This window comes from Prionailurus viverrinus, chromosome B1, assembly GCF_022837055.1.
Source record: "Prionailurus viverrinus isolate Anna chromosome B1, UM_Priviv_1.0, whole genome shotgun sequence".
Lineage (NCBI taxonomy): Eukaryota > Metazoa > Chordata > Mammalia > Carnivora > Felidae > Prionailurus > Prionailurus viverrinus.
The window spans coordinates 88,016,979-88,031,055 of record NC_062564.1 but is presented as its reverse complement, the minus strand read 5'-3'; the positions used below and the strand labels follow the sequence as shown (position 1 = coordinate 88,031,055).

The window sequence follows — 14,077 nt, the reverse complement described above, 5'->3', positions numbered from 1 at the left end:
GGCTTTACTTTTTCTCTTGTCACCTTTAGAGAAACAGAGATTTTATCACCAGAAATAAAATGCTGTTGTTAGACTCTGTAGACATACTATAAAAAAAAAAAAAAAAAAAAAAAAAAAAAGAAGAAGAAGAAGAAGAAAAAGAAAAAGAAAGAAAAGAAAAAGAAAAAAGTTCCCTGCCAGGCTTCAGTGTAGGCTATGAGTAGACAAGCAGTGCCCTCTACTGGGCAGAATGAGACATGCTACTGATACTTGGACGAGGACTTTGATCTTACATGTCTCTTTAAAAACAACAGGTTTGGAGGCACTATTTCTTTTCTTTTTAAGCCTACTCTTATCACATCCAATCTCAAAAACAGAAATGCATTTCTGGAAATGCTTGAACTCGCTCACCTGGAGACAGCAAACACACCACCATTCATGGAGCCAAAGCAGGAGAGGGCAACAAAGATCGGAACTGCTAATGAGAAATTTCCCAGTAGCCGCTCAGAAAAGGTCTAGTGAGAGACAGAACGAAGCAAATTAATGCTCTGCCAGAAAGTGGAATAAAATGAAACAATTTAGTCCAAACTCGCTCTCTGACTTTCTTTTTTAGTCTGGTGATACGTGTATGCTTTATAATCTTTTTTTGTGGTGAGGGTCAGGCTAACTTCTTAGACAATAATCAAAAGCAGTATCGTGGCATTGCTTTTTGCAAAACTATGGCCAAAGGTCTAAATAAGCACCTTCTCTCTACTTCCAAAAAGCAACGATCCATTTATTGACTCTTTATTAACTACGATGTCTATCATCTCTGATTCTGGTAAGTAAAAAAAAACTCGGTTCAGAAGTTCTCCCACTGGAGACAGAAATCCTTCAATGCCTTCTCTTCAACCTGGAAAGCCACATTTTTATAGTGAGGTACAAATGTACACTGAGAAGTATTACAGATAACTTGTTTCATATCCCAATCCTCCTGTTAGGACACAAAGTATAGTGAGAAATAATTGATGACTTAATCGCTTATCTCACCTATATACGAGCAGTTCCAAAAATCTTGTGCCTAGAATAATCACATTAGCTGAATCTCCCTGTATTGAGTCACTCCCTCCCTCTCAGGGATCTGCCAGTTCCTTCTGTGGTTTCCCATAAAAAGGCTAGAATACAAATACAAGCTTGAGAAGATCAAGCCACAGAAAATATGAAAGAGAAACAAAACTTCCAAAATTTCCTTTCATGCCATAGTATATGCAACACTGCAAATTTCCATGAAGGATGTATTTTCAAAAAAAACCCAAAAAAACAAAAAACAAAAACCCAACAACCACGATGTGGGATTCTTTAGTTGTCCTTGATGCAGCTGGTGCTATGTAATTAATGGGCCATGTTGCACTCAAAGAGTAAGTGCTGCCCTTTGTCTGGGAAGATGAGATGACTGACCCGACATTAGCAAACTTTGTACATTTGGTTGTCTGTTAGGACTTACAGCAGCGGCAAAGTCTTGTTTTAATACAGTGAACACGCATGGAGGTTCACACGAAATGAGATAATTTGTTCCCTGTGGATGTTGCTGATATGAGGTAATAGTGACTATTTTAAAAGGAACTGACATCTAGCGATGGGAAGTTATATTTTCACCCTTCATTGTTATGAGGTCACAAAGAAATGCTCCTTTACCAGCTAAGTTTTGATGCAAAATAAAAGTATGTGTCACAGAATAACATTCCTGTAACATGACCTTTGAGAGCAAAGATGGTCCTGAGGTCAAATAAATTTTGGAAAGTGTTGTAAAATTATAAGTATCCACTTCTTAGGGAGTTAAAATGCACATTAGCATCTTTAGTATTCTGAGAAGTGCTAGAGCAATGACATCTGCTTAACTTTGAATAACTCAGTATTTCCTAAAATTAATAATATCCCATTACTGGTATTCAAAAGGATAGACTAGAAAAAACAAATACGTATGGTCCTTTGGAAATTCTTAAGTGGTACTTTGGAAAAAAGATTTGAACTCAGCATTTGAAAAGTTTATGAACAGGAAAGATTAGAATAAATCACAATTTGCATGCCAAAAAATACATTCATTTAAGTTCAGTAACTGCCCACCTATCCTTAAAGTCACGTTGGAAAAGTATCTTCTATTCAACATGCACATGTGGAAATGTGTTTCCCAGCACGTATATGTGGAAATGCTTTACAGGAAACGAACAATGCAGGAAACCATATAGGACTTTGGCTGTCTCAGTTAAATGGAATTGCTAAGGTGTGTTCTAAATTTTTTATATACTCATTATCATTCAGGTCAAGAAAAGATTACTGAATTTCAAAACACTTTCTGCTGGAGGGAACTACTGTAAAATTGCATCAACTCATTAACCTAAATTCAAATTGGCATGTTCCCAACTTGGACTTACCACTGCCACTGCATTTGAAAGCAACAGCTCCTCAGCACTAATGGTCGTAAAGTAGGCCACATTTGTTAGCACGTAGCCGGTGGTGACGATGGCCATGGATATACAGATTGCAAGGGGGATGGTTCTGAAATGCACAAAGGAATTGCTTATTAGTCATCTTTTGTTAGTCATTCTCTGAAAGCAAAGACGATAGGATAACAGGCTGATTCAGACAAAGGCTAAAATGGTACACACGATAATTACAGGATCTGTTGTTGTATGTGTGTTTTACTGGGGAGAAGTACTACATATTCCTCTGTAATTTGATAAGGTCCATGGGAGCAGATACTTCATTTGTCTTCTCTACTTCTCTACCCCCAGAACAAATGGGTCTATCCCATTCTGGTCCCCCGTAAATGCCATAGCAGGGTCTCTCACACTTGAGCATACAGCCACCTCCTGGAAGGCCTCTCAAAACACAGTTTGCCGAACCCACCTTGAGTTTCTGATTCAGTAGGATTTGCATTTCTGACAAGTTCCTGGGCAATTCCCATGTGACTGGCCAGGGGACCATTCTTTGAGAACCATGGTCCTCTATACCTCTCTAATACTAAGTCACTGCCTTGACACCTCTCTAACACTAACCTTCAGAAAGGTCTTTCCCATTCAGTTTTTCCCCTTCGGTAGCTTCCCTCATCAGCAAATAAGTTGCACGCTTTTGGAAGCATGAGAGCAAGATATATCTCCCTTTCTCAATGATAGTAATAATAATTTTATATGTAACACAAAAAGCACAGAAGTGCTTACAATAATGACTTTGCACTGCCCTGCTGTGAGTTCAAAGGAAGCTGAAGATCATGAGTATCTATTAAAGCAACAGTGCAGATAATCCCATGAAATTAGAGGTGACATGCTGTGAAGTACATATGACCGGTCAGTGCTGACACTCGTGGCATCAAGAAGAACCCGGCACAAATGCAATGTTATGTCTTCATTTAATGCACTGGGAAAGCCAGGAGTTACTGACCCTAATAATTTGATTCCATGTTACCGATACACATTACTTGCTTAACATAATCACCTCTTCAGACTCTTTCCAGTTCAAGCAACTTAAACCTTCAGCTCCCTGCTCAAAGGCTGATGGGTTTTTTAGCCATAGAGCTTATCAGCCCTCATGGAGCCTTAACCCTGCTGGGTGCCACTAATGAAGATCTCAATATAATTTCTTCCAAGATGAAAATACAGTTCGGAACTTGGAGGTGGGGGTGGGGGAGGCAGAGTCTGCCTCCCTCCCCAAGCTGGGTACGTTTAGCACACAGAGACCCAGCTCATTATGCTGAACAGCACTATCCCCCCGTTGAGAACAGGCAAACCTCGCCAGTCAGCAACTGCCATTCATTATGCTGCTTGGAGCCTGACACTTCCCCTGATCCCCAAAGCCTTAAGCCTTGATGGGGAAACACATTGACCTCTAAATCCTGGCATCCTAATATGAAAGTAGCAGATGTTCCCTTTCCCCAGTGTGAAGAGGGTCCTGTGGAATTTTCTGTTAACACCATAACATGCATTGCTAGTTGTGATTGATAAATGCTACATTTAAGCGGAGGAAATCACTGGGCCAATTAGATATAAAGGAGTGAATGGCATAAGACATATTAAAGATGAATTGTTTCTTTGAAGGAAAGGCTACATGTAAACGCAAAGGACTAAGAAGGCGAACGTGAAGGTAGATGTGCAGCTTTTCAACCACTCGCTATATTATTTTAAACTTGAGTCTTTTCCATTTTTATAACATCCCAAATGGTGTGTTAAGCTCTTTCTCTGGGGGAGAGAAGTGGGAGGGAGAAGGGGGGAAAAAGATTCTCTTTTCCTTGCAAGAATGCGATTAAGAAGTGTAAAGTTCCTGTTAATAAAAATTGAGGTGCCATTGTTAGGTGCAGAGGAGTCACTAACCTCTCCAGGACAGGTGGTACAGTCACATCATATGATGCTACAAATTAGCAGGGAGAAGGCAGTCTGAGACTTGGGCTGTGGCCCTCCCCACACAGAATCCAGTCTCCAAACTCTGCTCTTCCAAGGCTGCCTGTTTCCTGCTTAGAGATTATGGTATGTCTGAGGGAAGTTTTCTAAATTGACTTTAGCAGAAGGAACACTAAAAAAAAAAAAATGCAACTTTTTTTCTCAGCTTGTCAACAACAAAAATCACAGCAATAGCTGCTGCCATTAACTTGGTGGGTATTATGTGCCCAGTATTTTATTAGGTGCTTTACATATTCGCCTCATTTTATCTCCCGAATATCCTGTGAGTTCAGAACATCATCACCATTTCATATGTGAGGAAATGAAGTCTTGGAGAGTTTAAATAACTGTTTGAGGATAGACAACTGGTAAATGGGAACCCAGAATTCAGCTGATCCATGCTAGCTAAAGTCAGAGCATTTTAACCACTAAAGCGTACTCTCTCTCTCATCCATGTGGACCCTCGGCCTCTTAACTACTCATTTTCAGAGAAATCATAATTGCTGAATATAACGTTTATTGCAAAACTCTTCTCAAGCCTGTATGTCTCATGCAGTCATTGAAAATGCAGCTTTATTTACTATAAGGGTGGGGAAAAAAACTTATTCCATGATTTTTATAATTTTCTGTGCAACATGAACTGGAATGTCAAGTGAATGTTTTCAGAAGTTTCAATGTTTAGAAATGGGGTATTTTTTTTAGATTTTAAAGACAATAGAGGCTCACTTAATACATTTCCCTAGACAGGGGCACCTGGGTAGCTCAGTCAGTTAAGCATCCGACTTTGGCTTACGTCACGATCTCACGGTTTGTGGGTTCAAGACCTACATTGGGCTCTGTGCTGACAGCTCAGAGCCTAGAGCCTGCTTCAGATGCTGTGCCTCCCTCTCTCTCTCTCTCTCTGTCCTTCCTCCCTTCCCCCACTCATGCTCTGTCTCTCTCTCTCTCTCTAAAAAATTAAATAAGTAAATTTCCCTAGACAATTTTTACAGAAAAGGAGGAAAAGCAAGCATGTCTGCCAGAGAAGCCAAAATGTATAGATTATTAACAATTTTACTATCAGCTCAGATATACTATATAGAGACTAGACCGAAAAATCAAAGGCGCTTACAGCAGAAGACAAAAGTGAGAGAGGGTCCAACCTTGTGGCAATGCATATGTCCAGAAGTAATTCCTCTCTGAGCAAATTAGGCCATGAGAATTGGAGGGGGTGTGGCAAAAGAGCCACTATCTTCTGTCCTTAGGTTCCATTTCACTTTGACAAAGGGAAGGAGGAGAAGGGTTTGTGGCTGCCTTGGCATAAACAGCAATCAATTACGGAGGAAAGCAGTTGACGTGTTCAGAAGGGCTTGGCACCGTGTGGTTAACTCCTGAGTTTCAAGCATCAAAGCTTAAGAGCCACTGGGTGAGCTGATAAAAGCTATTAGGCCATGCCAGAGCAATCTTTCTGGAGGCTTTAGATGCAGAGGGCAGATAAGCACGGTTAGCAACTCCAGATTAAGGCAAATGGCACATGATAATAAAACGAATTAAAGGAACTAGCAGACCACTGGTATTTCAAAGCCTCTGTGTTCTTGTGAGGTATCCTTCAACTCTAAGTGCAACAAAAGCATTGTCTTTAAGCTGAAGAAAAATGACTCGCACCTATGAGCTCTACTCTTTTTCAAATGTTTATGCATGTTTGTGATGATTAACAAAACACAAATGTATTTTGAAGCGTTACTCCTTAAGACCTCTAGTCATTGTACATAACCTTCTCAATTAAGGGCCATTAAGTATGTGAGAATCCAATAATTTTATTAGCTGCACTTAGTTTTCAGCCAAAAGGCCTTGGAGAGTCTTCTTTTCCCGCGGGTTTATTTTAAATTGGCACCTATAACCAGTCTATGTCACACATGGATAAATATTTGTTTTATTTGAAATTGTTAAATAGAACTGTCTGGAACATCTGCTTAAAAATGCTTCATTCTAAGGAATAGACTTCCCCAGGAACCCAAAAGGTCCCCAAAGTAATGGCTGGTAGCTTACATTTGTGTAATCTACAAAGCACTGACAAATACATTTTATCTTCAAATATACACATGCCATTTCAAATCCTTTGTGGAATGAGAGAGAATATAAACAAATAACAAACAAAATTCACAACAACCGAATGAAATAGGTTCCTGAAATGATTCCCACCATTTCCAAATGAGGAAACCAAGGCTCAGAAAGGTTAAGTGCTGTGGCCAAGGCCACAAAAATCCTAAGTGGGAGGGCTGCTACTTCCAGCTCTAAGTTTCACATTCACGGTATATCGTGCCATGATACCATGGCTGCTTTGTGCCTACTTTACCTCCCTGTACAAGATCCCTAGGATTCTTACATGCTGACAAAGATGTGTTATATTTTATGTAAGTAGCACAAATATCAGAAGGCTGAATGTAACAATGCGACACATTTTAAGCCAAGTGTATTTCTTCATGCACCAAACAGTGATCACAAATAAACTTGCAAATAATGCAGCATAGAACGCATGTTTTAATATGCTTTGCAACTGTATGACAGAGCGTCAGAAATGACCATTGTTTCCAGTGCTTTACATTGGCTAAAAATAAAACTCTTGCTACAAACACAGAATGAGTAAATCTAGCTTGATTCTCCAGATACCTGAGGATACCTGAAGGTTACAGGGATTTCTGATTTTCAAACCATATGAGTAATTCGGTAATCGCTTGAATTTGGGATAGTCCTAAAATTGTTTTATAACTTGATCAAAATCTTCTGAGATTTGTGTGAACCAAAATAAGTTTCACACAATCCCCTGTGTTGGATACACACAGTGGGGACCACAGAATTCACTGATCCTAGGGCATCTAAAATTGTCTTTGAGCCGTGGAACTGGGCATGATGACAGTCAGTTCTGTTAAAGCCTACTCTTTTGTGTTCAAGAATCTTCTACGAGAAGTGATTGATGCTTCACACTTTCTATTTAAAAATCATTAATATTTTAACATGCACTTGTGACATGCAGGAGAAAGGAGGGAGGGAGAAAAGGAAGGATTAAGAAGAACAAGAAAATGGTAAACTTCTCAATATGTGAGATAGAAAAAAAAAACTAAAACATTAATTTTCAGAATATTTTAATTCTATTAATAAACTAGGCACTATTTATTTATATATAATTGAAACATAACTGTGATTCATCTCAACACCAAGTATTCGAAATTATATTAAGTACCAGGGGCGCCTGGGTGGCTCAGTCGGTTAAGCGTCAACTTTGGCTCAGGTCATGATCTCACAGTGTGTGAGTTCGAGCTTCACATCAGGTTCTGTGCCAACAGCTCAGAGCCTAGAACCAACTTCAGATTCTGTGTCTCCCTCTCTCTCTGCCCCTCCCCTGTTCATGCTTTCTCTCTCTCTCTCAAAAATGAATACACATTAAAAAAATTGTAATAATAAAAAATAAAATTATATTAAGTACCTTTTTTTTTTAATTTTTTTCAACGTTTTTTATTTATTTTTGGGACAGAGAGAGACAGAGCATGAATGGGGGAGGGACAGAGAGAGAGGGAGACACAGAATCGGAAACAGGCTCCAGGCTCCGAGCCATCAGCCCAGAGCCTGACGCGGGGCTCGAACTCGCGGACCGCGAGATCGTGACCTGGCTGAGGTCAGACGCTTAACCGACTGCGCCACCCAGGCGCCCCAAGTACCTTTTGATTCCAAGTTTTTATTTTAGAATCATACTTGTTTCACACTTTCTTTATAATTGCCCTATGAAGACCTTGAAAGCTTTTCTGTAGAACTGACACAGAAATGACTCAAGCATCTCTTATTTCCCTTTTTTGTATCCACTGATCAATTAATTATTTTTTGCTGAATCACTCTGTTTACACACTGCTGTTAATTTCATCTCACTCCTCAAACTTCAGTCATACGTTATGGACAAAAAGATAAGTAAAAAGTATACCTTAAAGAAAACCAATCCATATTTTTCATTCACATGGTTTTTCTTCTATACATTTTTATACACTCTCCCTGATTCCTGCTCATACCGAACTCTCCAAAGAGCCCTGGACACATAATTGTACTAGATGGCTATGTGATTTCTGACATTTCTAGCAGGGATTGAATTACAAATAAGTGTATTTGATAATTTTCCAGGACTTGAAACAATTAGATTACAGATGGCTGGAATCACAAATTCCTTTGTGTGTTTTCAATGATTTTGCCTCATTGTCATTTAGTGCTATCGCTGTATCTCTAGTTATCCACTGTGAGTGGGAATCGGGCTGTTAATAACATGAAAGAAATGCACTTGAGGAAACATAGTAAGTAGTGGGGGGAAAGGTGTGGGTTGTCACTGAAAAAAAATGTAGCAAGAGGAAGAACCACGTTCATGTTCTAACTTAATGACAATTTCTGGGCCAAGGATGAACACAGAGATGTGACAAGCAGATTGTCATATAAAGGTACACGGCGATCCCACTGACTTCAGGCATTAAACACCTGCCCTCTGCTCCTTACAATAAGTATCACAGCAAGGCTATGGATGTTTTCACTGAGACACTTTAAATTTCAATACCGCTGAGGTCTAATCTAAATCTCACCATTCTCCATTGTCCACAGATGAAGAACTCCATAAACAGAAAGAGAAGACAGAGAGACCTGTAGAGAGACGTAAGAAATGAACAGACACAGATTAAAAGGCGGCAGGGCTGAAGAAGGCTCATGGGAAAATGTAAGGAGAAAGGTACAGCGAAACCAAATAGAAAAAAGAACATGGAAACTTACAATTCAGAAACATAGGGTGATAAGCAATCAGAAGAATTGGTATAAGCATTTAATCCCTAAAAGAACCCTTCACTTTTTTATCCTATTAGAATAAATTCATCACTAAATAAAATTATTCAGCAAAACGTAGCTTGAGAGTAGATTTTCGTTTGCCTGAGTTTCATACAAAAAAAAATTAACACTGTCTACATCTCATTTTTTTCTCATTTTCTAGAGATTTATGGTATGTCTTCTAGATATATTACAGTTATAAGTATTTATCGTAAGCATAACAATATTAGTAGGCATGTTTGAACGTACAAAACCAAAATTGGTTTCCAATAAGATGTTAGCAATTAAACTACCAAAAAGATACATTATTTAAATAACAATGAATTTCACACTGATGTTCAATTCTTATTTCTGTTACACTGTTTTTACAACCCGCCTTTTAAAATTTCATTATTTCCCTCAGGATTTGGCCTGACATACACTAGAAGAATGCAACATCTCAGTGAACCATTCTATCATAACGGAGTTCCCAAGATTCAGATGTATGGCTGAAACATTTAACTCCCTACCACAATTTTGTGTCCCTCTTTCCAGAGCAGAAGTTATTCCCAAGAAGCAGCTACCCGGATAGGCTACATTTGCCAGACTCTCCTGTATCTAGGTGGGAATGGGACTCATTCTTGGTGTCGATTGATGTGGCAAGTAAAGGCCAAGGTGGTTGTAAGTGACTTGACCTGACACCCCCCTCCCTAATGGACAGCCATTTGCAGAGAATCCATACAGTGGCAAAGCCACACTAAGGAAGGAAGCGAGGTCACAGAATCAACATGCGTAGGAAAGCCCACTGGTTAGCGAGGGACACCAACTGGAAATCAAAACTGAAATTTTTGATTTTTTAAAGTCCTTGAAAATTTGTCATTTGTTTGCTGTAGCAGCTGGCATTGCCCTAATAAAGGAATGAAATGCTGCTCATTATATCAAGATCTCAGTTAATTAGTTCATATAAGACTTGAAATTGGTCGTCACCAAATTGTATCCTACATTATATTGTTGTATAATATATAAAATTAAGATATAAAATCCTTAAAATAAGGTCCCAAATTATAAAAATCAACTAAAAACATTCATATCTGAAAACAGTAGGATAGGGAAAATTCATCATTATTCAATAGAGCAAAGATAGACCCCACCGCTCTCTACTTTAAAATACAAAATCCCTTGGGGCGCCTGGGTGGATTGGTCGGTTAAGCATCCGACTTCGGCTCAGGTCACGATCTCACGGTCCATGAGTTCGAGCCCCGTCTCGGGCTCTGTGCTGACAGCTCAGAGCCTGGAGCCTGTTTCAGATTCTGTGTCTCCCTCTCTTTCTGCCCCTCCCCTGTTCATGCTCTCTCTCTGTCTCAAAAATAAACGTTAAAAAAAAATTTTTTTTAAATAAAATAAAATAAAATAAATAAAATAAAATAAAATACAAAATCCCCTACACTTCTGCCAGTTGCCACCAATTCAACAAAGGTCAGAGCACAATTGCCTCTTGTTTTGACCAAGGACGTATAACAAGACAGTGCAATGTTAAATAAATGTAATCTTATGCCAAGAACAAGGCAACATAAAATAAATATACCCACTTTGGCATAGTAAGTGGGAATTAGAGTCAAAACCCACTCAGGCCATAAACACATATCTTAGAAGGAACTGATACTATTTCTCTTACTCTGTGCATAAATCAGGTCCGGTCACACTTCTGATCAGTCTCACGGTAAGAAATGGAACAGGTCAACCTGGAGACGTTCAACCGTGATGAAAAACTACTGCTTCTACACCAAAAATTGTCTGCAACATTTCCAACCAACAGTGAAAAAGCTAATTATTAGTAATAATTTCATTTGATATCTGCTGGTCAGGTAGATAAGTGAGTTTCCAGTTGGGTGTTCTGGGAGTCGAAACAGATACTGGACAACTGGTAAGATTACAGACCCCCCCCCCCCCCGGTCTCACTCGCTTCAACCAGATCAGTCCTCTTTTACTTAGTTTATGCACTGATGTTCTGCCACACAACAGAGGCTTTCAAATAGTTTTAACATCACTGCTATACACTCTACAAGTCAAATTATGTCTTTGGATCAATTTTTTTTGGATCCAATACTGGCTTCTTAAAGTACAGTTTTGAAAATATATGAATTGGTTTCATAAAGGAGCCATATGTGACTGATTATATAGGTATGTCTATATATATTTGACCCTATAAAGTTGAAAATAATTTTTTTACTGCAACAAGTCCCTATTTATACTCTTAGGGTGATTGAGGGAAAAATCTTTTTTTAAAAAATTAAGTTTATTTATTTATTTTGAGAGAGAGAGAGGAGAGAGAGAAAAAAAATCCTAGGCAGGCTCCACACTATCAGCACAGAGCCCCACACGGGGCTCGATCCCACGAACCATGAGATCATGACCTGAGCCAAAATCAAGAGTCAGACGTTTAACCGACTGAGCCACCCCGGTGCCCCGAAGGAAAAATTCTTAGAGGAGCCAATAGCTATGGCCTGGCTTTAGTAAGCGGCAAATCCACATGGTAGGGCCACAGAGAACATGACACAACAACCTGAGGGAGCAGTAGGGACAGGCAAGGATGAGAAGAAGTAGGGTTGAGGGGCTAAGTGCCTCGCCCGCTGAGAGAGAGAATGTGCCACCGTCAAGAAAGTGGTGATGAAGACGCCAGATTGGAACAGTTCATAGCTCCCTGAAGAGGTCACAGAGGTCCACAGAACATCAGAATTGCCCACAAGCCCTCCCTCTCCTCTCCGCAGGCTGTCTATTCACCAAGATTCATACGCTCAGCAGAAATGGAAATTTCATGATCTTTTATCTTTCTGCTCAAAAGTGAATCCCCTCCAACAATAAGCTTTTGTGCTTTAGTTTATATTTATTAGCACCTTTTCTTAGGCTACAAGCATTCATAGGCAAACCTCTCACTAGGGATAATTTTTTCAAGTCAGATACACTGGGCAGTGACTGAGGGACTAGGAAAATTAAAGTCATCCTGACATTTACCCACCCTCTCCTTCATAATTGCTCTCTTGGCCCTATTCCCCAAATACCTACAACCAAGAAAAAAATTGTACATACCATCCCAGGTGTAAATTTTCTTTTAGCAACATCTTTCCTCTGGAGTTTTTACCTTTGATTTTGTTTTAACTTCATAGAATTTTGAAAATTTTTCTGGACTCCAATCCTAAGGTGGAGTCTAGTCACATTCCAGTCACTATAGCAAGGGACTCAAGAGATCACTGGATCTCTCAAGGTTTAAACTTCCTTAACAGTTAAAGAGGGTATTGAGTTAATAGAGTCTAAAGTCCATTTTACTTGAAAGTTCATTATTCAACCACTTTGGCAAATAAAGCTAATCCACAGAGATTGTTTAACAGAACACTTTAAAAACTCAGTGGAACTCATGTACCAGAGCATTCTAAGGAAATGCCTGCCTTTGCCTTGTTCTGTCATTCAGAGGAAGAAATAGGATGCTGACTTTACAATCTCTTCTCCTGAACACTGAAGATTATGATTCTATTCTCAACCAGGAATACCAGCACATCAAAGCACCTTCCATCATTAAAACTTCAAAGTGTCAGCCTGGCTGAAAAAAATTGATCATTACAAAAGATCATTTAAAGGAAAAGTGGTCCGTCCATTCTTCCAGATTCTAAAATGGTATCTGTGGATCAGGTCAGACCTCTGGAAGGCCACATTACAAGGTCGTATTATCCTAGGCACTCATGGAATGTCTTTGCAAGTCACTATATTGTATGCCTCAGCTTTTATCCTAACTTCATTGCAAACACAGTTTTAAAAACCATCTGAATTTTAGGAGGACATTTGTAGCAGTATTGTCATTTGCATCCATCAAGCTCTTTATAAAGACTTCATTCATTTCATCAATGTTTATCAAATATCTTCTTTATGCCAGACATTGTAAGTACAGGGATAACGACATCAACCACAACAAAAAGTTTATTCTCTCATGGATGGAATCTAAAATTCAAAGAAGACACAGAGGACTCCCCATCCCCCATTCTTAACATGGTTGCCTCCTTCCTGTCAGTTAGGCTCATACCAAGTCTTCCCCTCAGAGAAATCTTCCCTCCTTTTTCTAAGTATGCCTCCCCCAATGCCAGAACTACCCATTCCCTATCATTTTCAATATGAAGAAAAACAAAACAAAACGTCTTCTAACTCCTAATAGTTTTTTCAATATCTTTATGCATTCATAATACACCAAATCCTACAAAGAAATGGAGGCCATTCACTGAGCATTACGAAGTGTCCTCAAAGTATTGCCTCTAAATCTCTAGTGCAAACATTTTTTAGAGCTGTTGCCAGGACTGTTCGTCATCCTCAAAGATACCTCTGCTTTTTGTGTAGCTTGTAACCACATAGGGAGAGAGTTCCTGGCCTCCTTGGTTTCTGGGTTTTGTTGCTGTTGTTGTTGTTGTTGTTGTTTTGTTTTTTTGTTTTTATTTCTTTTTGCTTTTTATCAATCTTTTATTTCTAAGACATGTGGTTCATTAAAACAGTGAGAGAAGGTAAGCATTTCAGAAGATACAACTTGGGATTTAAGAAATTTTTTGAATAGAAGTTTGTTTACAATAGTGATGGGAGGACTCATAAAACTTATAAATTTAAATTACTTCAACCAAACTATGTTATCATCTTGACTCTTTCTTTTACCTTGTTTTCACAGCCATGAGACCAAAACTGCACAATCCTCCCAAAAGAAAACTTGAAAAAAATTAATAAATCAAGCCACGAAGAGAAAAAAGGGGGGAAAAATGTTAAGAGGCAGCTTTAACACAGAAAAGAAATATTTATTCTACCAAACCCTCATGAGAATTCTAAATTATTAAATCTCTGAGTTCACCTGATTT

The 14,077-nt window shown here is 38.9% G+C and overlaps 1 protein-coding gene across 1 annotated transcript in view; it reads right to left on the bottom strand.

The window, feature by feature from the left end:
• The window catches only part of SLC7A11 (solute carrier family 7 member 11), a 75,557-nt gene that overhangs the window by 16,822 nt on the left and 44,658 nt on the right, over positions 1-14,077 (bottom strand). The window contains exons 7-8 of the mRNA XM_047857392.1: positions 2,391-2,514; positions 391-494 (exon numbers count right to left, since the gene is read on the bottom strand). Of these exons, the coding sequence (XP_047713348.1) occupies positions 391-494; positions 2,391-2,514 (228 nt within the window). The remainder of the gene's footprint in view (positions 1-390; positions 495-2,390; positions 2,515-14,077) is intronic.